The sequence below is a fragment of the Accipiter gentilis genome, chromosome 1 (assembly GCF_929443795.1).
Source record: "Accipiter gentilis chromosome 1, bAccGen1.1, whole genome shotgun sequence".
NCBI classification, from domain to species: Eukaryota; Metazoa; Chordata; class Aves; order Accipitriformes; family Accipitridae; genus Astur; species Astur gentilis.
Window position 1 is genome coordinate 27,316,427 of NC_064880.1, and position 24,855 is coordinate 27,341,281.

Genomic DNA, 24,855 nt, shown 5'->3' on the forward strand with positions numbered 1-24,855 from the left:
GATATTTTAGATATACAGTATTGGATCTTGTATTGGTAACCTTCTTCTGATCTTCAATGATGGCAGTAGTAAAGAATTCAGTACCTTACCCACATGATGCAAGATTGGGAGGGGGTCTTAGTCCTGCCTCCCAAATAGGACTGGCTAGCTGAGGGGGGAGGCAGGGAACCAGTGACCAGAGATGCTATTCTACTGTATTTCACTGCAGTCAAACTTGCTGAGGGGTAAGAGCAGTCACTGGCCTGAATGACTGGATTATTTTTTTAACTTGAACAAGGTATCTCTGTAGCCTCTCTGTTACCTGAAAGCATTCAGTTGAGAGTCTTCCATGTTCTGCAGGTTCTCACAAGAAAGAATGGCTCAGCTGTCCCGTGGACCTCAGTCAGAAAGCTTGCAGCCATTAACATATTGTTTTCCTTGTGCATTTCAGCTCTTGGCCACAGTCATGTGGTTTTTCACTGAGATTGCTCTGGGCTTCATCTGGCATCTCAGCTAGTTAACTACACTGTCTCAGTTTGCTAGGAAAAGTTTGCCCTTAACTAGCAAGTGCTTGTGGATCCCCATTTGTACTATTTGTAAGGGGCTTTGTTATTCGAGGTTTAAAGCCAACTCTTGTTCTCATCAGCTGAAAGCACTGTCTGATCTCATTTCTCTTGGACAAGAGTCAGGAGAAGCATTGTTGACTCAGTTGCTTTCTGCAGTCACTGAAGCCAAGGGAATAATAGTGAGAACTTCCTCTTGAGGTGACTGGAGGCATCAGGATAGCTGACGGAAATTGCTTAAATGCTCTCCAGATTCTCTGGCACTCTAGCCAGGCTTTGTTTTGACACAGTAGCCCCAGCTAGAGCCTGACTTGTGAGTGAAACTTAGAGCTACTTCGGTCAGTCAGGATTGCTCCAGTAACTTAGAATTAGCCTCCACCAAAAGCTGCATCTACTGGTTTCTGGGCTAAGGATATGGTCATCACCCACCTTGGCTGGGGTTAGGAAGCATTCAAAACTGCTTAGCTGGATGTGATGACAGAAAATGTACAGTAGAATAAACTTGTCCTTTAGTGCCACTTAGTCACAACTTGTGTGGAGGTGGGGAGAAGGCAGAGACGTAAGTACGTGGGAAGTGTAAAGAAATACTTGTTTCCTGTCCCAAAGAGTTCCTATTTCATGCCAAGGAGGGGTGGCTCTATGACTAACCTGGCTCAGCCCACTGAGAGTACCCTCTGTTTTTCGAAATGTCTGATCTGCATTTGTAGCAGGCTGCTTTCTAAGGCTGCTTAATATTTCAGTAGAGCTGCACTTTAACACCTTTTCTGCCTTGTCTTCTAGAGCACGGAGTTTTCGGAAACCCCATCTCCAGACAGTGACTCGGTGAACTCTGTAGAGGGGCACTCTGAGCCATCCTGGTTCAAAGACATAAAGTTTGATGACAGTGACACAGAGCAGATTGCTGATGAAGGAGAAGATAACTTAGCCAGTGAGTTTCACTTGAGTCTTGTTCTCCCTCTGCCTTCTCCCCTGTTATCCCCAGTCCTTCAGGACATAGTAGTTTAACCACGTCTTGCTTTATATATGTGTGTGCGCGTGTTTGTGTGTGTGCGCATGGGGCTGTAAGGATCTAAGCAAGCTATAACCTAGCTAGTCCTCCTGTTTCTTATGATGGATACAGTATTTTGTATTTAGTGGAACTAGTAAAGCTTCATACTTCTAATGGAGGAGAAGCATGTAAATTGCTGCCTTCTGTTTCTCAGGCAGACTTCTGCTTGATTTGGGCCCTATAGTAATGCACTAAAGAATGACCAATATGTCACATGCACACATGAAGAAAAGATTAGAGCTATGAAAATACTGTATTCCTTTAGTATTGCACACTGGTCCTTATGTATTAAAGACAATTTTTCTCCTCTCCGGTACCCTCATGATACCCATTTGAACCCTTCTCCTCCCTGTATCTTCCCCCTTACCCAACACTAAAAGACTCCGCCAGCCCTAGCAAGCGCACTTCAGTCAGCAGCTTCCAGTCCACAATGGACAGTGATTCAGCCGCCTCCATCAGCCTGAACGTGGAGCTGGACAACGTGAACTTCCATATCAAGAAGCACTCCAAGTACCCACATGTGCCCCCTCACCCTGCCGACCAAAAAGGTATGAGGTAGTCACCAGCTGGAGTTGCACATGATGGAGAGCTGGGCCTTAACAATACTGACCTATTCAGACACTACTTTTGTAGCTGTCTTACAGAGGGGGAAATACGATATTTAGCTGGCACTCGCTTGCAGTTTTGTTATGCTCACCTCTGAGGAGGCTCAGTAGACCTGTTGAAACACCTTCTCTGCAGAGTGTGTAACTTCCCCTGTGACTTTCTCTTTGCAGTTGAAGCAAAGTCTCCTGCCCATACATAACAGGGCAGATCCACATATACAGTTTCTGGCTAACTGGGGTGGAAAAATAGTTCATGCATAAACCAGTTTGATATGTGTCTCTATAGTTTGACATTAAACTGAAAAAGCAAGCAAGAAAAACCCCCCAAACAACAAATGAACAAAATAACTTGGAAGAGCTCTGTGCTGACTTCTAATTGTACCTTAATAAGCTTAAATTTGACAGAAGAATCTTACTGATGAGCAGTAAGGCCTAACTTAATCCGTATATATAACATTTGTTCAAAAGAGAACATCTACTTAAGCGAAGTAGTTAGAAATCAAATAGTCAGTGTCGAAGACTTTTGAAAGTTTTCTCCTAAGTAAGTACAAAATTGAAAGACTCTACAAGCAAAATCTTTATGGAAAAAATAATGTGCCTGCCTGTTGACAACTGCATTCTCTAAACTGGACAAGGGCTGACTGAAACCAGGGCTTGCCACTGGCTTGGGTCTAGTATATTCTAGTTGCTTTACATGCTGGGTAGCAATTGATGTCTTTGCTCTGCTTTCTTACCTAAGGTTACATCACATTTGTAGACTTCTGTCTTTGGCTGCTTCCAAGGAGTTTCTTATTCTTAATTATTGTTTCACCCCACCCCTTCAGTATTTCCAACTTTAAAAGATGATCCAGTGTTAAATAATTTGAACTCCTAATGAATTCATCATCCCATGAAGTCTAATGGATCTCTTCTGTTGTTGTGGATCAGAATGCAAGACTTGCCTTATGCTTGCATACAGATTGCATTTTCTGAAACTGTGAAATGGTCACTGAAGAGAGTGAGGGAAGAGAACTGGTCACAGCTGACTTTCAAAAGTATTTTAGACTTGGGAGAGACAGTGATGCAAATTAGAGGGTGCATTTATCAATGCCTATTGTAGTCACATTTTGTTATTTGTTAAAAATACGTCTAGAAGAAGGGAAATCTAACTGCTTATTTTTTCCCCCAAAGTGAAGAGCAGAACAGGTTTGAAAGCTGAGTTGATGTCAGATGACTCAACAGTAGGGATGGGTCGTCAGCACTACTGACACCAGCTTGTTACTGGTTCCTATCAACTTGTTTCCAGCTCCTGCCCTAATCAAATGAAAAGCTAATGCATCTGCAGAGAAGGAAAGGTGTGAAGAGGGACAATATATCAATGAATCCTTTTTAGGAAGGAGGGGTGCTGGATTAAGTGAGTGTGAAACAGGCCAGGTGTATCTGCAGTATCCTATGAATTTACAGCTGTAGCAGGTTTATCTTTATCAGTATGTGTTGGCAGTAAAGCAGGCAGTAGTCAGTTTGGCTCTAGCCAGTGTTTAAAGGACTTGTAGAGTCATAGTCCTGGTTTCAGATCTATCTTAGTCTTTATCTCCTTATACAAAAAGTAGTACATGATGAAGGGGAAATGTAAGAAAGCCTACCTCTCTCTGAAACTGTTGACCAAATCAAGGCTTCTCATAGCTGGAACTGAAGCTCTTGTGAGAAAGATTTTGATGATGGAGAGCTTAGAGAAGATCAGCGGAAAAGGCAAGTGGTGAGGGGACTGAAAGGAGAGAGACTTGTGTCTTTTAATTATATATGTTGGCAGCACTCTGCTATCCTTGGTGAATCTCTGCTGACTGGTGTTTGTTATCTGTCCTGAAATGTGTGGTCTCTTAACCAGGTTATTCTGTAGGACTGTAATTTGTAGTAGAAAACTGGGAACAATTCCTTTTAAAAGAATGGGTTTCCCTTGAGGGGAAAGTATCAGTAATATGCCCAGAACTGGGATAGGGTGGAGGTGTGAGTTGTTAAAAGGCACTGTGGAGATGTAGGCATTATCCTGCAGGATTTTTTTGAAAAAAAATTTGTATCCTCTGCAAATATGGAGGACTTGCTGTGCATCTTTTTTTGGATTCCTGGCATGAGAGTCTGTACAGGAAAGACCTAATTAGGGAGCAACAAGTTAAAATGAAATGACAACAGCTTGAATAGCAAGAGACACTTCTTGGCAATAGGGAGACTAAAATTTTGTAGGTACTTAGATGTTTGCTATTTAAGGCCTTCAAAAACCAGGTGGGACAAAACCCAATACTGCATACTGCAGTGCCTAGAGTAGTGAAATGGATGACATCTACAACTTTCTTCTGGAAATACTAAAGTCAGACTGCAAACACTTTTACCTTGTGTTTCTGATTTATCCTGGCTGTGTTCAAACAAAAGATGCGGTCAAGGATGTTAGAGTATCGCAATGATTAGACAGCCAAGACTAGATAGTTAAGCTTCTATGTAAAATGGGACGTGGTTATTTTAAGAACAGAGTACTGCAGTCAATCAGCGACATGGTGCGTTTGCTGCCATCAGGAGTCAGTAACTCCCTATGACTATTATGTACATGTGTATTTGGCTTGATTTCATTGGAATTATCTTTTGTCCTTAGACTGGATGACAGTGACTTAATTTTCTTTGAAATAATGAAGTGAAACTGAAGATCACACCCACTTTTTGAGGCTAGTAACTCAATTTCTTCACAACTGTATTAATTACAGTCCTTGGGGGAGGATTGACAGGACAAAACATCAGTGCTGGATGTGCAGGTCAACTTTGATTTAAGTGGCTAGTGGGCTTCTTCAAATGATTAAGGGATATGCAATTTCAACCAGTCACAGAGGTCAGCTGCTTTGAAGCAATGGAGTGTTCTATTGCTGTGTTCTAGAATGGAGTGGTTTGTATGTAGTCTGAGTCCAATGGCAGGACTTCTTGTGATGTTGTAGGCTGACTAATGTCTGGTGTGTTTCAGTGAAATTCTAGTGACTCCAAATTAGCTGGCTTGTAGTATCTTACAAGTGAGTATAGTGACTCATTTATAGTATCATCTTCCTAAAGATAATGGTACTTTATAGTGTGTATCAAAATGGGAAACAAAGTAAGATTGCTTTCTGAATTTAAATTGGGCGATGAGATTAAATGACTTACTTTAAATGTGGGTTGTAGTTGCTGTTTTTAAAGAGATATAGTTATCAAGATGGGGAACTATTTTCTAAATGTCCTTGCAGCCAGATACCCTTGATCCTGGTAGCACGTATTTCGGGTAGTTAACTTTTGATGCCTGCATCTAGTTAGGAAGGGGGAAAGAGAAGAGGATCTGCATAACCATGACACAGTTCCTTACCACCGTTGTTTGCAAGGAGCCCTTTTGGTGCACCTTCTTTTGAAAAGGTGCACTTCAGTTTTCAGTGGATATCTGTGGATGCATGCATCCTTTTTTGTGTATGTAGAGGAAAAGCTGTGGTTGCTAGCCAGTCTGTTTTGATGTTTAACCAGAGCAATCTTGTAAGGTGTATAAAATCTGTACCTGCTGATTTCCATTGGAGACCTGTGAATTTGTGTGCATTGTGGTATTTGCTTCCAATGATGCCCTTGAATATCAGACCTAGGAATTTGTATGTTCTGGGGTGGGGTTTTTTGGTTCTTTCTTTTTGTTTTGTTTTGGTTAAGCTGTTCAGAGGAGCTTGTAAGATAGTCTCTTGATAGCTAACTGCTTGCAGACAAGGCTACAAAATATGCTACAGGAACCTCCTCTGTCCTCCAACATTCTGTGGAGCATGATGCCTGTAGGGATGATGAAAGGTAAGAAATGTGCGTGTTAGCCACTCTCACTGTCTCAAACTCACACCTATGAGTGTGGTATCTGTGCAGTCTAGGAAGAGGTATGGTATCTCACTTTGCCAGGAGCTTCCTCTGGGGCAAATTGGAAGCAAAGTTATAGGAGGTGAAGCTGTACTGAAGACAAGCGTTCCTGGTTTGGAGGTGCCATCTGTGTCTTTGTCCAGAGCAAAATTAAGCTTAGGTTTCAGCTGGGGTTAACTCCTGCCTTGGCCATGTCAGTCAGGGATATGTGTCAGACCTAATTTGAGTGTGTTCACAGTAAGAGCTGCTGCCCTGAGGCTGTTGAAAGGCAGAGAGAGGTGGAGGTGCTAGTATACATGCTCATGTGTAGTTACAGCATGACATGACTTTCTCTAGGTAGTTTGTAGAGCTGTGGGTGAATGAATGCTGAGGGTGAGGCAGCTTTAATCAAGCAGTAGGTTGCTTATAATGCGAAACTCTTCATCTAAGCAAGAGATGAAAAGAATTTGCAAATAACCATCAAGCTGCAAGGAAGGCTTGCAACTTCTCTTTGGTACACTGATCATCTATTGAGTACCTGTTTGCAAACTGGGCAACTGCAGACAAGCTCAGATTTTTAAACTGGTGGCATGTAAGGGGTCTCTTGAGTGCTGCTGTTCAGAGACTTGTGATTGCGTATGTCCTGTCAGCTTTCTGTTGCTTTCTGTTGGTGTCTGAAAGCTGCCTGGCTTTGCATTCTGTTTGTGGCAGTAGGTCTGGACCATTCTCAGGAAAGGTGATAAAGGGTTAGCTTTGGACTTCAGATCATCATGCTATATAAGCAATTGGGCTGTTGTTCTTGTTTTCCCGCTGTAGAATCCCTTTTTGTAGAAGCAAGGAACCAACTAAAGGCACAACAAGCTAATGGCCTCTGGAGAAAACAAGCTTTTGTAGCCAGCCAGCCTTGCGTGAAAGATCAAGATCTAGCAAGCTAAACAAGTGTGGTAGATGGAGCTTCATCCTATTTCCCATATGTAAAGTGATATATAACTCTTGGTTTCCTTGGTTGCTGGGAGTCCACCTCTGTCAGCATGGATTCCTCAAAACACTTTAAACTGTTTTAGACTTTAGAATTCTAGCTCTTGAAACGCAGGCTGTCTTTTGTTTCCTTCACTGTGTAAGATAAATCTTATAGCTGGGGTCACTCTCTCAGTCTAAGGTACTTCATTGGAGTGTGAGAGCAAAATAGCTTCTGAAGCTGCATTTTTAGACCAGAGTGAGGAGGCGATTCCCTGTCTGGACACTCCCGTGGTGTCTACTCGCAACTTAACACCTTTGTATTCAGATCTAGAAAAGTGTGGTGTGGATCAATTGGAAAAGCAAACTCTTAACTTCTAGTTCAGTCTTTTCTCCTGTCTACTTTGTTTGTTTTGTTTCTTCACAGTAATAAGTACTATTTTCTTGTCATCTTAAACTTTTTGATAGAACAAGAATGAGAGGATATTCTTGTCTTGACTACTCATCAAGCTGTTGCTAAATTGGTGACTAAACACTTAGATGAGTAATGCTGCTTCTTTTGGTGTGGGCGTGTACATTGTAATTATATGGGTGCACCAATGTAACCTGTCATTTTATTTTTCTCCGCCTATCTCCCTCTTCTTTCTCATTTCAGAGTACTTGAATCCTGAAAACGGAGGGCAGCAGATGTTCTCTATAAGTGATGCTTTTATTAAAGGTAAGGAGAAACTTCAAATGTTGCTGTTGTGCAGTTTTAATATAATGATGAAAACTCCTGAATATTTCTTTAATAGAGCATTGACTCTTTAGAAACATTTACTTGACAGTAAATCTGAACTTATTTGTGGCAAAACTGATATATAAACTATACTCTAACTTTTTGGAATGTACTTTCAAGCTTAGATTTTTTTCACTTCTCAGATTTCTTCATTCAAAAGCACTCAAAGAAAAGCTTTTACTTTTTTTTAAAATAAGTGTAACTGGCAAGTCTGTTCAACTTACCCACCCACAAACTTATGTAACAGATGTGGATTTTAACTTTCTGTGCAAGCAAATGAAGGTGTGATATGATTAATTGCACTGCTTCTACAGAGTAGCTTAAAGCTTCATCTTTTAAATCTTTGAGTTTCTTGTTGTCACCACCACTACTACTTCTGAAATGAAAGGCTATTAGACACAGTTATGAGTTTTAAAACCCATGTACCTTCCAGTATTGTGGTCAGGTGCACTTGTGGGCTTTTTTTCTCCCAGTTAATGCTATTGATTTTGGTGAGCTTGTAAGAGGAGGAAATAAGGGAAGACCCCAATGTCAGTGCAGCCAGAAAAATAAAGTCTTTGATTAAACTGATGCTTAGTTTTTAACTGAGCTTTTGCAGGAGAAAGAAAAGGGAAGAAACCAATGTAACTTGTGTTATTCTTCTACACAGCTATTTTTGGGTATGGAGCATCTGGAAGAAGTTAACTGTTGTTTTTAAAGAGTCTTTTTTTCAATAGTCCTGCTCAGATTACTATTGTAAAAGGATTCTGTGGGTCTATCATGCACTCTGAGGAGTTTTAAGCTTGAACTCTGAAGGCTTACATACTTGCTGATGAAAATTGATGTGCTACTAGCATAAATGACTTATAGTCAACCATTATGAGAACGGGGAAGTTTGTAACTTCCCTCTGTAATATTATAATACCTGTGTGGGAAATAACCTAGTAACTCTTTCAAAGCACAGTAAACTGTGCTGAAATAACCTCTAATCTTGGTACTGCAAAACAGAGAACAGTTCTAAGGAGTTACTACACAATATAGTGATTGAAAGCAGCAGGCGCCCTCCAAGTGAGGACTGTCTTATACTGTCGAAACATGCTTTCTGTTTCCAAAACCAGAAATGGCTGTAGTTCATGCTGACAAGTAGGATTTAAAAAATTGTATTCAGTGGATACAGCCTTCATTGGCATCCTGTTTATCATAGCAGAGAGGTACCTGTATGTCTGTGATGGTTAGGTGGATGGAGGTGAGTGAGAAGATGTGCTGAGATCTTTTGAAAAGATTGTGCCACTTTCTTGACAGAAGATCCTTGAGAATTCTGTAGTATTAAATACTGTGACATAGGCTATGAACCAGCCTGCTGACAGCTCCCTTTGCCCCAGAGCAACAAAGAGGTGTTGTGTGGGATCAGGGCTGCAAGTCACACAAAGGTTCAAAAGTCTGACATATGAATTGGTAGCATAGCATTTCTTTAAAATACATTTGGGAGATGTGCTAAACAAGGCCTTTACGAAGATATTTTTGGTACTTGTGCTGCAGCCTGAATGAAGTAACTAGATCTTTTAATGCCAGTTATACACAGATGTCTTCAAAGCAGCAGCTTTTTGTGGATCAAATTAGTGCCTTTGACCAATGTTCTAAGTCTAAAAGGCCTTATGATTATGTATTATGAATAGACATGGTATTTGGAATTTGCTGCTTATTTATGGGCAAAACTGGGATGTAAGATTTTTTTTTTTTCCTTGCCTTAACAAACTTGGTAACAATTAAATTCCAGAAGAGAAAACAGTCTGCTCTATACTGGCAGTACAAGAATTTTAGTAGCTCCCTTTTCTTTGTACACTCACCGCTGTTATACCTAATACTGTTTGCTGCGTCATGTTACCATGACATCTAGCTCAAATTCAGTATTTCAAGAGGCTTAGACTTATGTCTTAGCAAACTGTTTCATCTTCAAAGTAGCCTTTCAGAAAGGCAGGCATTCAACTGTGACCTTGTATTAACAAGGTTGGTTTGTCTCTTGCAGAGTCATTATTCAACAGGAGGGTGGAGGAGAAGTCCAAAGAACTCTTTTTCACGCCCCTAGGCTGGCACCACAGCAATCTGGATCTGCTGAGAGAAGAGAATGGGGAGAAACAGGCCATGGAAAGGCTGCTGTAAGAAATATGTAGAAAAAGGAATTTGCATATCTTGAGTAACAATTCTTGAAGCCCTTGTATTCCACCAACTTTCAGTGGGACTTGATCTACAGTGGACAATACAAGGAACTAATTTGCATTAAGAAAACAGCATTTTTACAGTATATTTTGATTTCTTTTTTCCTTTTCCCTGTGATTTTTATAGATTGAAGTACAAGACCAGTGTTGACTGTAGAATGTTCTAGGCAGCTGTTCCTTCAGAGGACTTCCTGCACTGTAATGTCAAGAAATTTGACATGTGACTTCAACTAATCACTGCTCTGTATTTTTCTCAAGAGACATCTATTTGTTTTGCCTTTTTCACAGGTCTGCTAATCACAACCACATGATGGCACTGCTTCAGCAGCTTCTATACAATGAGTCCCTGTCACTGTCCTGGAGGGATATCATTGTACCTGTGGTCTGCCAGGTAGTTCAAACTGTACGGCCTGATGTCAAGAACAGAGATGATGACATGGATATCCGCCAGTTTGTCCACATCAAAAAAGTAAGTGTCAAACAGTGGATCTAGGGAAACAAAGGGATGCAGCTGTTGGCAGCATCCTTTGTTTGAAGAGTCCCCTTCCCACTGCCCTTAGCATGTTCATTGGTGTAATTGGCCAACATGGCCTTTGGGTAAGGTGGGGTTCTGGGAAAAGTTACTCAGAAGGAACTTTGCAACCTGTGAAAGGTGCTTTAATGCCCTGGAGCTGACCTCTTCTTTTAGGCTGTAGGCTGCAGAAGGTAGCAAAAAGCAACACCTCTGTAATGACTTGCTTCCTTTTTTGGTTTCAGCTTGTTTTGTGCTTGGATTGGAGATGTACTGAATGCTGGATAAGTAGCTTGCAGGACTCTGTGTAGCAATCTATTGCCTTATAAGTATCCATTATGGAGGACTGAACTCCTCCCATGTCAAGTACAATGACTTTCTTCAAGAGGAAAGCATAATTGTTATGGGGTGGTACATCCAGTTCTGCCAGATGGCCCAGTGTTGACATTGTTGAACTGTAAGGCTGGAGTTGTGGCATGCAGAGCTTCTTGTGAGAGGCTGATGTGAAACTACCATCCAAGGAGCTAGTGTGACTGAGGATCAAAGGCTTGGGCCTATTTTTCTTTGGCAAAAATCACCTCAGAAGGCCTGTTTTGTTTGGAAGCCACGTAAGATATGAGGAGAGCCTTATGGTTCTGATGGTAGCTCTGTGGCATCTCTTCAGGCAGCATCAGTTGTTGCTGCCTCTCCTGAAACTCCAGTTCAAAGAGCAGATGTTCAGAGGTGAAAACTCTTCATAGCTGTCTGCTGTTTTCACATGCTGATAACAGAAATGTCCTCTGAAACAAGTTATTCAGAAACGTGTTTCATGTTGTTTTACTCCTGTGATTGGTTCTGTCTGTAGGCACACCAGTGAAGTGTTTGTGTTCAAATAGTAGGTGGAGGTTTGCTTGGTTTTATTTTTTTTTCACCCCCCACCCCCCGTTTCTGTTCCTTACAACTTGTTTGTTGTTAGTGGAAGTGTCATGTGCAAAGGTATATGCTCCCCATGACCCATAGAAGTTAGGTTTCCTTATCTTCCAGAGTGTACTTGGTTTAACAAATATGCATCTGTTGGGAGGGGCGTAGAGATCCTGGAACTTATTATCTGTTTTCATGTTGTCCTTAAGTTTGCCAGACTTTAAAGGGAAAGAGTTGTGTGTTCAGCATGACTGTATGTGATCTTTCATTTGATAATTGAGGGCGTAGCTGAAGCTTGCACATCAGCTACAACAGGTATTCCATATATTAGGTTTACTGCATTAGAAGTTATGGGAGTGTATGACAGTTCTAAAAATGTTCTTTGCTTTATTAGATCCCTGGTGGAAAGAAATTTGACTCCATGGTGGTGAATGGATTTGTTTGCACTAAGAACGTTGCACATAAAAAGGTAATGCAGGCTTGATTAATCAAGTGCTGGCTCTAGTGTATGCTGAGGAAACAAGTGTGCTGTGACTTCCATTTTGTTTTGTGAAGCTTCTCTCACTGTTCAGGAAGTTTGTGAGCTTTTCCTAGTTTGAGAACCTGAACAAGAATGTCTTTTTAAAGCATTTATTTTCCAAGCTGTTTTCTTTTAGCCTAGAGATTCTAGGGGTGGAAGCTTTCCTCATGCATGTATCAAACATCCTTTCTACCCCTACCACCCCAAGAAGGCATCTAATAATTACCCCAAGTTTTAGTCAGAAAAAGGCATTTGTGGTTCTGACTTATGATAATACAGTAAAGTGAGCTTTTAATAAGGCAGGAGGTCAAGATAGAAGTGATCTGAATGGAGGCTGCAAAGTGTATCAAGGCTTCGGGGTGACTGTGGAAACCTCTAGCATTGCACTCTTACTAGACAGTAGCTGTGAAATTCTAACAGGTGTAACATCTTCATGAGAAGGAAGAATGTGTAGTTGGGTCTGCAGGGGGGCATAGCTGAAACACTATTGTGGGGGAATCAATCATGGGAAGTCTGTCTTTTTTTTTTCTTTTTTCTTGTGTATGTTTTCCCGCCCAGGTGTTTGTATTGTTGTTTTGACTATTGTGTCTTTCTTAGATGAACTCTTGCTTAAAAAATCCCAAAATTCTTCTGTTGAAGTGCTCAATTGAGTACCTCTATAGAGAAGAAACAAAGTTTACCTGCATAGACCCTATAGTACTTCAGGTAAGAGCATGCTTTTCTTCTTGGTTAAAATTGCTTCAGGTCTAGTGAATCAAACAAAATTATGATCAGTGCACATCTTTCTTTTTTTTTTTTTTTTTTTTTTGTGTGTGTGTGTGTGTGTTAAGGTGGAGTTGAGTGAGTGGGATTGCATAAGAAAGAGAAAAATTTCCTCTTCGAGCAGCTAGCTAAGACCGCTGCTGCACTAAATACAGTACAAACTTGTAGTCTTGTGCTGAGTGGTTTTGTCATCAAGTTCTGTGTACTGAGAGCAATCTTATGATCCTCATAATTAAATGTAGCATTTTAGAAAATACGTTTTGTTTTTAATGATACACTGTATAAGGAACATATGGTTCAGAAGGTCAGAGTTAGATATGGTTTAGGTGCATGAAGAAATAGTAGAAAAGTTAGTGTAGGTGAGGGTTAGCTTACACCCATGTTATTTCTTGTCAGGCTTGAAAAAATGGGACAACCTAATGAAGTGACGAACTACAAAATGTCACTTTGGAACAGGTTCCCTGCCCCTGTGAGCAGGGAGGTGCCTTAAGTATGAAAACACTGAAATAGATAGACTTTTTCTTCAACACACTGCATTCCTGTCTGAGAATCAGTCTTCATGTGTTTGCCAGGATACTTGTAACAAGCGTATTTGGTGCCCTACTGAGCTTGGGCCATAATGTTTGTTTCTGTATTTGACTATTTCCTTAGCATGCATTTAAGACCATTTCTGTTTGGTAATTAATAAACAGGATTACAGGTATGAAAGCTTTAGCAATAAAACTTGTTTCTGCCTAGTGAGTTGGTTTTCTAGTAAAAGCTTAAACTGAGACCTGTAACTTGTTTGAATGGGGTAGAAGTATCTACTATACTTTCTAAGTATTGGTCTCTGATTATTTCACTGTCTGCTTCAGAAAATGATCATAAGTATTTGTGTATCTGTATTAAAGTCCTATTGGACAGAAAATACTACAGAAAGACTAGTTGAATTGAAAAGGCTGCCATTTAGCAAAAGCTTTATCTTTGCTACACTAACATGAATGTTAGTTCATTCTCTCTGAGGAGCTGGCAAACTGCTTTTGTGGTATCTTTCTCTTGCACAGAACTTTTCAAACCTGCCTGGTGTGAGCTGCAATAACACAATTGAGAATACCTGGCTTGGGAAGCTGTATCCTCCTTCTAGCAGTGTAGGTCTTTAGTTCTGATAGGATTGCAGCCCTGCTTTGTCTTTCTGTGTGTGGTAATAAAAGTGTGGGGAGGATAGTGAGATGGAGCCAATTAGAAGAGCAATTTTGCAGTGCACAGCATTTAGAATCCCACTCCAGAAGAACTGTCCCCAAGTACAGATTTAGGGACTGAGGCTCTGTGTACAGACTTGTTAGAGGCATAGAGCACTGGTATACTCTTCATGAATGGAAGTGTCTCAGAGTGCCAGCACTCAACATTAGCATGTATCTGAAGAAGGTGGAGAACATAATATTGCAAACAGCTTTGGTTTAGAATTCTCTAGTTCTAGCACCTTTCAAACATAAAGCCTTTTTCCATGTAAAGATATAAGGTGCTTGTATAAATGTTTGGATTCTGCTGCAGGTATCTTACTTCAGACTGTCATTGGACTATATCCTCATGTGCAATTAGTGCATATAACAAATTACTAAAATGGGTGTTGTGCTGTGGGGGTGGGGAAATGTGCATGATGGCGCTTTCTGGATAGGTGGTTTCCCTGTTTTATAGGACGGGTCAGTACATAAATGGGAGAGAAAGTAATATTAAGCATTTAAGTGTTTTGGGTTTTTTTTTTTAGATGGGTTTGCAGTAGTTAACTGCTATACTTTGTTCCTGTGTGCAGGAAAGGGAGTTCCTGAAGAACTATGTACAGCGGATAGTTGATGTCAGGCCTAATTTGGTCCTTGTTGAGAAGACTGTGTCCCGAATTGCCCAGGACATGCTCTTAGAGCATGGTATCACTCTGGTCATCAATGTCAAGCCGGTGAGCATTACCTGTCAGAGTCAGACTGGGCCTTGTGGTGGATCTCTGTAACTTCTTGTAGCAAGCTCCCTGGAGAAAGCAGAGAGTTGTCTTATTTTCTCCTCTAACCAAACTTGGGCTCTTTTTTTAATAGTACTTCTCTTCCAAGAAGGCAAGACAGGCAAACCTAGAGTAACTTTACCTCAGCTTTTCACAGCTACTCTGCTGTGTTCTTGCTTAGTAGGTCCTTGTCCCCTAGTTTGGTTCTAGTTAACTCTTGATTCCTATTTATAGCAGATCCTGTGTGGGTCCTCAGTGATCCCTAGAGAGCCTCTCTGTCCCTGTGAGGCAGGGTACAGACAGCCAAACAGAGAGTGGCTTTGAGTTGGCTGAGCTCCTGATAGCCAGCACTGCTGATTGCACTGTACCTCCTGGAACTTTTTTCACTTGAACAGATCCAGATATCCCAGGGAAGGGAAAAATCTTACCTCTCACTGGAAATATTTACCCAACTGCTTTTTTAAGTTTCTTGTATGTTGTGGGTGACTGGGTTTAACCCAGAGTTTGCATCTCAGTGAGAGGTTTCCTGGATCACACTGGCATTTTTTGTTGTTGTTGGGGTTTTTTTGGGTTTGTTTTTTTTTTTTAAAGAGCAAACTAAGGATGCTAGTTTCCTCTTTACACTGTAGATTCTTACTGATTTTTTTCCATTTTTACAGCAAGTCTTAGACCGGGTAAGTCGAATGACCCAGGGAGACTTAGTGATGTCAATGGATCAACTGTTGACCAAACCGCGTTTGGGAACCTGTCATAAATTTTATATGCAAGTTTTTCAGTTGCCTAATGGTGAGTAAAGCTTGATGTGTCTTAGCTTGTGTGTGTGAAAGGATAAATGCTTTACTCCTCTTAACTAGATCTGAACTGTTGGGTGTCTTGTGTGATCAAGTATTATTCTTCCTACTAATTTTTCTTTACTTCTGTTACATCTTGGAACTACAGTGAACTGACTGCAGACACAAAGGCATGATCTTACTAAGATGAGACACACTAGATTTTAATTAGGCTGGCTTCTTCCTTCCAAACTGTTTTTTCTCTTCCCACCACCTTGGACTTTGTCTAGTCCAAATTTCTATTCAAAACAGGAGGGATTAATTTCAATGCAGGATCAGATTTCTCAGGGCTTCATCAGCCAACTGTTGAAAATATTGCAGAATGGAGATTTTGTAGCTTGTCTGGGCACCTGTTCTGTTGCTTAACCAATCATCAGCATAAAGAATTTTTCTACATAGAAACGGAGAATCATAGAACAGCCCTGGTTGGAAGAGACCTTGAAAGATCATCTCGTCCAACCCCAACATATCCAGTCAAAATTTGCCTTGTTGCAATTTGTGCACGCTGTCCGTTAGCCAGTCATTGTGCAGTGCACCTTTGAGAAATCGGTTCCTTTTTCTCTGTAGCCCCATTTAGGCAGTGGAAGTCTTCACAGGAAGAAGGAAAAAATACTGCTTGACAGGTTACCAATGGTACTGGCACACATAGATGCTGTTGATGCAAATCTTTGTGGAGATGCAGTCTTTGCATCTCTTCCCCTTCCACTTACCCATGCCCTCTTCCAGCCTTTAAATTGCACTCAAAATCTTGTACACTTTTGACTTGTAAGGATGAGCAAATGTGCCTGGGAGGATAGTGGTTCTTTTGCTTCACTGCTGCAGAGTCTACACGGTCTTGGAATACACTGTTTAGGCCAGTGTGTTCCATGTGGCCTTCACTTGGACTTTATGATGACTTGTTTTACAAAACAGGAGAAGTTTTATAGCAAATGCTTGTTTTGCTTGCAAAAATAAGTTATTTCGGTACAGTGATGTGAATTTCTGCAGCTGGATTGTGCTACCAATGTTACTTGCTCTTAGTCGCTGTTAAAGTCTCTTCAGTGTGTGAGATACCTAAGAGCAGATTAATTGTAGTTGTCATCCTAACTCCTATGGTTTTCTTTTTCTTCTAGATCAGACAAAAACCCTGATGTTCTTTGAAGGGTGTCCCCAGCACCTGGGTTGCACCATCAAGTTGTGTGGTGCTGCAGAGTATGAGCTGGCCCGTGTGAAGGAGATCCTGATCTTCATGGTCTGTGTGGCTTATCATTCCCAGCTGGAAATATCTTTCCTTATGGATGAGTTTGCCATGCCCCCTACTCTGACCAAAAATACCTCCTTTCACTCCCTTATTGAGGAGCCAGGAGATGAAAATGAACAACAGAACCTCTTCAATGGTGAGGATTTCAACACAGCAGTCAGAGACATTGAACTATCCTCTGAAAAGCTGCCTGTAATCTCCGAGTCGGTGTCCTCTGATGAGGTCAGCTTGCTTGAACAAAGAGGTTTATTTGAGAGAGGTGACCAAGAGAACAGTCAACTGGAAATGGCATCATCAAAACATCAAGAGCACTACAAAGTGGAGTCACCGTTTCCAGTATTCAACTCTGTACCTTCTGGAATACCTGAAACATCCCTGCTGCCCCTCCATGGTATGGACCAGCACTTGGTCACTCTGGATAGCCAAACATTAGAGCCTCTTCAACAGGTGGATGATCTACAGGACTCCAAGAGTCAGATGAGAGTCTTTAGAGACCCTCTCCAGGATGATACTGGTTTATATGTCACAGAAGAGGTAACTTCTTCTGAGGATCGTCTCAAGACTTACTCTGCAGCATTTAAGCAGGAGTTGAAAGATGTCATTCTCTGTATTTCTCCTGTAATGACGTTCCGTGAACCATTTCTTTTGACTGAAAAAGGCATGAGGTGCCCTGCCCGGGAATACTTCCCTGAGCAAGTTTACTGGTCTCCTCTTCTCAATAAGGAATACAAGGAGTTGGAGAGCAGAAGGAAGAAACAATTATTGCGGGATCTCTCCGGACTACAAGGGATGAATGGGAGTATCCAAGCCAAGGCTATCCAAATCTTACCTTCTCATGAGTTGGTTAATACTAGAATAGCAGAACACCTAGGTGATAGCCAGAGCTTAGCCAGAATGCTGGCTGACTATAGGGCCAGAGGAGGGAGGATACTACAAAAAAGCACAGATCCCTTTGCCCAAAGTAAGGATGTGTGTAGTGTCCCTACTGGGAAAACTGGGTGCAGAATTGAAGAGGATGAGAAAGGACTGGCTCAGAGCGAATCCTCATGGTCTCATAAGGTAAGATTCAAAGCTATGTTACTGAAAACCCAGGTTATGTCAGATACAGAAGGTGTAGTGTCTCATATTAAATGTTAAATCAAAGTTGTGGTTTGGGTTTTTTTTTGTTTGTCTTGTTTTGTTTTTTTTGGGGGGTGTGTGTTTTTTTATTTTGGTTGGGGTTTGGTTTTTGTGTTTGTTTTTTGGGTTTTTTTTGTTTGTTTTTTTTGACTGGGTCAAAACTGCATTTTAGATTGCAGTGCTCTGGGCACTTAAACAAGTCAGTATAATAAGGCACTATGTGGATATAAGAAAGCAGAACACAAGACTGACTGCAAAATTTCCTGAGAAGGGAAGAGGTTGTGAGACTGCTTTCCAAGAAATGCACAAAATCGGCTAAGGATCAGTATATTTATGTTGCCTGTTCAGCTCAGGCGTACATGACTGATTTCTGAAAATGAATACATGAAGGGGGAGCAAGCTTAAAGAAGTTCCTGAAGCTGAGCTTTCTTGCTGCTTGTATTGGTGATTTCTAAAAGCGTAGTGTTTTCATCTTCAGAGGATTTAAGGTCATGGAAACAGCAGTAGGCTGTAATTGCATTAAAGTATTTGTAAAATTTGGGTAATCTGAAAAAATGTGAGAATCTCATAATTGGGAGGGGGAATCTTCTTTTGAAATTTCAAAACAAGGCAGTATGTGCTTGTAATCAAAATACTTAGTTTTGGGCAACTGCCATGAAAGCAACTAACTTGTATCTGAGGAGAAGGATCTTGGAACTTCCTTGAACTGGAAGCTGTTCAGGAAAAAAGTCCGTGAACGAGAGCAGCAGAACTGATCTCTTGAAATAGTCAAATGTTTTGGTCCCTGAGCCAATCAGCCGCCAAGTTCATGAGCAGAAGTCACTTTTCAATTGGTACTTAAATGTAAATCTGTAGTTTCACAGGCCATAATCTTACGAACTGTAAGAGTAGCCTTTGCTCTGCATCAGACTGGTTGATGCTGTTTTAAATTTATTCAGTGATCAATGAAAAGTAGTTGGGAACTTCATAGTTCTGTAGAGTGTGGAAGGGGAAACAGCTTCATTCCAGCAGCAGTGTGGTAAATCTCTTCACAGAGGACAAAGTTGGAAGTATTTCTATAGCCTGAATGAGTAACTGAGGTGTATATATATATATTGGCAGAGTTTTGCCTCCAGGGTGTCCTGAACTGTACAGTGCTTTGGAGACTCTGGATGTTTGTCTTGGGGCTTTTGTTCTTTTATGTTTCTCTGAGCTTCCTTTCCACAGAAACACAGGTGTGTGCATTGGTTTCATTATGCATATTTGTTATGCTGTTCTAAAACTGGCAGTTAGCAATTATACATGGTACAAGTCTACCTGAAGCTCAGAGATAATATAAGGTTAATCAGTACAAAAGGACTGAGCAGACATTTGTCTGTAAATAAAACTACTAGAACAGAATTTTGTCATCAAGAGTTGTGTGTGGATGAAGGTGTCTGTAACCAGTAAATGAGTTGTTTTCTCTCTACCAGGTGGATTGCCTGAGTCCAGTAAACCATCAGAGGCTCTGTGTTCTCTTCAGTAGCTCTTCTGCTCAGTCCAGCAATGCTCCAAGTGCCTGTGTTAGCCCCTGGTATGAAAACTACTCCTCTACACCTTGTATAGTTGCTATCTTTTTTCCTAAGTCAGGGTCAGTGCTCACCTCGTAGCGGTATTTATTTGAGGACTCCTTGGTAGGTTGTGCCTGTCTGTAACAGGAACTGTTGCCAAAAGAATTTTGTCTTGCCTGGTCAGGTGGATCCAGAGCAGTATCCCATAGCCTTTGTAATCCCCAATGTGTGAATGAGAAAGTCCAGCCTAAAACTGAATACTTAAGTTGGTCTTTTCACTGCAGGGTGTGCAGTATGTGTGGGGAGGACACTGCATGCAGTCTTGTGGGGAAGAGTTAGTGTATATAAACACAGAAGAATGTCCAAGCCCAAAAATAAGCCTTGAGAGAATCTCAGAATGCTTCTAGATTACATTATCTGAGAGTCGTATTTGCATATATTGCTATCTTTCTCTTATTATAGTCAGCAGTGTTAAGAGCTTTAACTGTATTTCCAGCTTAGGGGGCTGTAATTTGTTAATTGTATGCAATTTATGACACACTTCTAGCTCTACTAAACAGGACAGGTCTTGGTGTTTCATTGTCTAGCTCAGGTGAAAATATAGAGATGAGTCTCTTACAGGGAGCGGTCTAGAGCTCCTGTAAAAGTTTAGGAATGAACCAAAGAAGGTGGTGATAAGCTCACTAAACAGCAACAATAAGAGGGTGTAAATTACTGATATTAGAGATGTCTGATTTGTGACACTTAAACTGATACTTAGACATTTTAAGTGGCTTGGTCACATCAGGTGCTGAGAAAACAAAAGTTCCTATTAAATCTTCTAGAAGGATAAGGTTTTCTTAAGGCTTTTTCCATCTTCTGGATGTACCTTTTTTGTAACTGTTTAAATGTTAGTGTTTGAGGCTTCAAGCTGTCTAGACTTCCGTGCCTAGATATTCTTGAACATGATCTTCAACAGTGCAGTTGAATTGTATTCAACTTTTAAATGTCAAGTTTAAAGTTGTTCTAGTAGGACTCTGATCTCATTATTAGCAAACTTGACAGCAGGGATCTAGGAAGGGTAGTCAAGAGAAAAAAAAAGGCTTTTAAAGGTATACAGGGCTGAAGAACCAGCCAGCAGTGGGTACTGATCTGTGCACCTAAAGGCCATTGCACAGCTAACAGTGGCAGTATCCACACTCTAAAGCTTTTATTTCTCTGCTTTAGGATTGTGACCATGGAGTTCTATGGGAAAAATGACCTGACTCTAGGGATTTTTCTGGAGCGCTACTGTTTCAGGTGAGTAGGAACTTATTCTAAACCTCATTCTAATCAAAACAAAAGCTGTTGATAGCTCTGTGAAGTTGACCTGCTGCCGTCTTCATAAACTCTACTTCCTGTGCACTTAGGAAAATAGCATGCAAGTCTGCAGAGCCAGTTGTGTCCTAGTAAAGCTTACCACTTAAATCTGTTGTTCCCATTGCTTTACTATCATGCTGTAGTGAAACAGGAACTGGATTTAAGAATCCACTTACTCATGCTCACTTCTTACAAGCAAATACATCCACTGCTTTCCCATGTCAGCACTATCCCTCTTATTTCCTTTAATGAGGAAGTGGAACAAGTGGAAACAAGACTTACAAGTTCATAAAGACAAATGTGTTCACTTAGCACTTTCTCAGAGCGATTAGGGCTATAAGGCCCTAGTTAAGAGTCTGAGCATGTATTCCAAATGGCTGTTTTTCAAGACGAGCAACTGTACTGATTACAATTTTCTGAGGTTCCTATTTGAACTTTCATACAAATTCTGGAAAAAAACCCTACTCCTTTAGTGTTATCTGAACATATCAGAGTAAGACTTTGTCATATCTGCAAGGTGGCTAATGTAAATGGTCCAGAACACTTTTAACCCTGGCAAAATACTGTGTAATTTATTTCATCTGACAGGTGCAAGTTATTTCAGTAATAACCAGAACTGCCATAGTCCCATATAGAGTCTCAGCAGGCTGTGAAGCTGGATAGGGTAGCCTGTGGCTCTGCAAAAGACAATATTACTCTGTTTTCTCCATTGGCCACTTGTAGGAGCAAAATGTTCTTTATGTTCAGCCCTCTCTGGAGGAACAAATATTTCTCCTTGTGCTGATCAATGAGGAGGAGGAGGTTAGCTGCCCACTTTTAAGTTCTTGTTTCTCTCTGCTGAGTATAGTGTGTGCTAAAGCGAATGCTTCTCAATCTCCATAGTTTCAGTAATTAAAACTATTATTATTTTTTTAATATGAGCAAGGAGGATCTGGGCTTTTATAGGCTCTTCCTGTTTTTGAAGAATTCCCTCTTTCGCTTTGGTACCTAAACAATTCAGCTTTTATTTTTCTGTTGTCAGTCTTTCCTCCCTGACTTAAAAGAAACCCATCCAAGGAAAGGTCATGTTTTTTTCTGTTCAAAGAGGTTGTATGGCACTATTTTGCTCACCTCCTCCTTCAGGAGCTGAAACATGACCGTTCTGAAAGCTCTTTGGCACATCTTTGTCCTCAGTAGCCTTTGCTCTGGTATGCTGCCCAAGTGGTCTTCTAATTTGGTGCAAAGCACTTCCAGGTGCTTGATCAATGTTTTGTGGACTATATAGAATATAGTCCAACAAGAATATGTTGGTAGAAGGTAATTCATTGTAAAAAGATTGTGATAGCAACCAGTATCCAGTCGCTGCTTTTGGGACCTATACAGCCATTGCTGGCAAGGGAACTTCCCTACATGCTATTTCTAAATGAGTACAATTCAATCTGCAGAAACAGCCTTCACTAAAGGCTTAGGAAACTTGTACAGTAAAGATAAGTAGTACTATGATACTAAAAGGCATATTAGAGACGTTGAACCAGTTCTTCAGCAGTTCCTAGCCTATGATCATTCATAAGTGTTTCCATTTCTCTCTGTAAGGCCTTCCTACCAATGCCCCAGCATGTTCTGTGAAACACCAATGGTGCACCACATTCGACGCTTTGTTCATGGGCAAGGCTGTGTGCAAATTGTGTTAAAGGAGCTGGACTCCCCCGTCCCTGGGTACCAGCACACCATTCTTACTTACTCTTGGTGTAGACTGTGCAAACAGGTAAGGCTGTGGACTTGAGAATCAGTGCTATTACAACTTAGTATTCCTGTTGTGACTGCATCCCTAGAGTTATGGCTAACCTAGCACAAAACCTGTTACTGATACAGATGTTCTTGTGTATCTACAAATTCCTTTTGTAGAACTGGGGCTGTTGAGGGTGAAACATCTTGTGTGAGGTAGTCCTGTTGGAAAGTGTCAAACCTGGCTCTGAGAGGATAGGTTAAGTGGAGTTGATACATTGCAGGAAACACATGGGAAAAAATTGAGTTGCCCTCTTAGAGGTGAAGAGTATGGTCCCTTCCCTGCACTGAATTAGTTTGAGCATTAAAAGAATATATGTATGGGGAAGGGCAGATGCTGAAACCTACTGGCTCAGTAATTGGCTAAAACCGCTTCGTGTTCTTTCATCTGCCATGGACTGGATAGTCTGCATTGTATCAATGTGATGTCTAGACTTCCTTTAGTAGTCATTAGAAAGTAAGTAAATCTTCATTAGAGGAATGATAAATTGCTTTAAAAAACCACAAGATAGTAAGATTGTGTATTATCTGAGGCTTGTTCTGTAATTTAGCTAAGAGAACATTACCAACTGGATACTCATCTCTAGCCAAACATTGTAAAACTAAGAGCCTTCAAAGAGATGAGAATAAAAATTAAAAAAAGATTCATGCAGTGCCTGAAATGCAAAACATCTATTACCCATGTGGATGACTCAATTCACCTACTTATGCTGGCTTAAACATAGGTGTTGGATTTAAAGATACCTGGAGGAAGTTAATGTAATTGCTGAAGGCAAGCCTGATGTTGCTGTGTATACACCTGTTCTATAACCTTTTATTTCTGTGTGCTCATGTAAACACCAATATGTTTGTGGCTATTAAGTATGTTTAAAGCAGTGACTACTCTAAGCTTGCAAGCACTGCTGAGGCTGAAATACAATGCAGAGCAATACTAATGTATTTGTAGCTGAAGAATCACCAGGGAAAAAGTATATGATGAAAACTCTGCAGCTGACTGGGTTGCTGGAAGTTGTATCTATGCAGAGAAATAGCATCCCAGGTACAAGCTTCTGTCAAGGATATGTTTGCACTCACCCAGCTTAGCACCTGTCATCATGAACTACTAGTTGTTGTTTATCCAATTTACTGTAACTAAGTGTTGGCCTTAGCTTTGCATAAATGCAGTCTTTATTGTTTAGTATGTTTCAGGGTCATGGGTGCTTCTGGTACTAGAAATACTAGATTGCTGTCTAGGTTAGCCTGTCCTTAATCTTGGTTGAAGGATGAAATTAGGACACTTGGCTTTCAATTTTTCAGGTGACACCAGTTGTTCCCCTTTCCAATGATTCTTGGTCTATGTCTTTCGCAAAATACCTTGAGCTGAGATTCTATGGGCACCAGTACACTCGAAGGGCTAATGCAGAGCCTTGTGGTCATTCCATTCACCATGACTATCACCAGTATTTTTCCTATAATCAGATGGTGGCATCTTTCAGGTGAGATACGTGCTAAAACCTTCTTCCTTCTCCCTAGTACTATGTGAAGCATATAGCTCTAGTAGGATTCATCAGGTCTGTCTTTCACTTTGAGTACAGCATGGGATAGCATAGATGCACTATAACCACAAATGCAGGATTGTGCTGGCTTGCAGAGGATATTGTGGATGCCATCACTGTCCTGGATGGGGCGGGCAGTGTTCCTAAGAATGGCTGCCTCCAGTTCACGATACAGAAGAGAAACACTTTTCCCTGTCTAATCTCAAACTTTCAGAGTTTTGTTTTGGAACATGATCTTTTGCCTAGGAGATAAATGGACAGGGTGTTATTGCTACTAAAAGTAACTAAAGCCCTGGACGCATTGACAGTGCCCCTTTTCATATAAGGGCCACAAACCACAATATGGTGTAGAATTACTACTTTGTGGGGAGAGTCTTGTTAATAGCTGTCATGTTGCCTTCTCAGCTACTCTCCAATCCGGCTCCTTGAAGTGTGTCTCCCACTCCCCAAGATCTACATCAAACGGCAGGCTCCATCAAAGGTTACTATTTTGCAGGATCTCAAGGATTTCTCTCAAAAGTAAGCTTTGTTTTTAATGCCTTCCTCAGCTTATTTGTATTTTGGACTTCTGTTAGCAGAACAGAAAACCATTTTTGCTACTATAGAAAAGACTTGCTAAATATTCTATATTTAATAGAAAAGTAATGGTTTTAAGCACATTTATGTGTGCAGGTACTCCTAAGGGAGGGTGGTATTGAAATCTTCTTTATTACCTTTATGTGCTCTGTCTGTACTAATGTCTCACCTTTTCATCTGGTGGCAATTCAGCCTAAATATAGCTAGTAGAAACTAAGATTCTTCTCTTCTCCATCCCTGAATGTTGCCCTGATATTTGAGTGATATAGCATGTTTCTGAATGACGTT

The 24,855-nt window shown here is 40.8% G+C and overlaps 1 protein-coding gene across 14 annotated transcripts in view; it reads left to right on the plus strand.

The window, feature by feature from the left end:
- PIKFYVE (phosphoinositide kinase, FYVE-type zinc finger containing) overlaps positions 1 to 24,855 on the plus strand; it is a 74,712-nt gene that overhangs the window by 26,675 nt on the left and 23,182 nt on the right. For all 14 annotated transcript variants that reach the window (XM_049805126.1, XM_049805107.1, XM_049805117.1 and 11 more), the window contains exons 11-25: positions 1,323 to 1,470; positions 1,971 to 2,138; positions 7,657 to 7,719; positions 9,785 to 9,914; positions 10,263 to 10,443; positions 11,780 to 11,854; positions 12,503 to 12,610; positions 14,457 to 14,597; positions 15,296 to 15,422; positions 16,579 to 17,765; positions 19,277 to 19,377; positions 20,561 to 20,632; positions 22,265 to 22,436; positions 23,753 to 23,931; positions 24,397 to 24,510. In XM_049805126.1, coding sequence (XP_049661083.1) covers positions 1,323 to 1,470; positions 1,971 to 2,138; positions 7,657 to 7,719; positions 9,785 to 9,914; positions 10,263 to 10,443; positions 11,780 to 11,854; positions 12,503 to 12,610; positions 14,457 to 14,597; positions 15,296 to 15,422; positions 16,579 to 17,765; positions 19,277 to 19,377; positions 20,561 to 20,632; positions 22,265 to 22,436; positions 23,753 to 23,931; positions 24,397 to 24,510 — 2,966 coding nt within the window. The remainder of the gene's footprint in view (positions 1 to 1,322; positions 1,471 to 1,970; positions 2,139 to 7,656; positions 7,720 to 9,784; positions 9,915 to 10,262; positions 10,444 to 11,779; positions 11,855 to 12,502; positions 12,611 to 14,456; positions 14,598 to 15,295; positions 15,423 to 16,578; positions 17,766 to 19,276; positions 19,378 to 20,560; positions 20,633 to 22,264; positions 22,437 to 23,752; positions 23,932 to 24,396; positions 24,511 to 24,855) is intronic.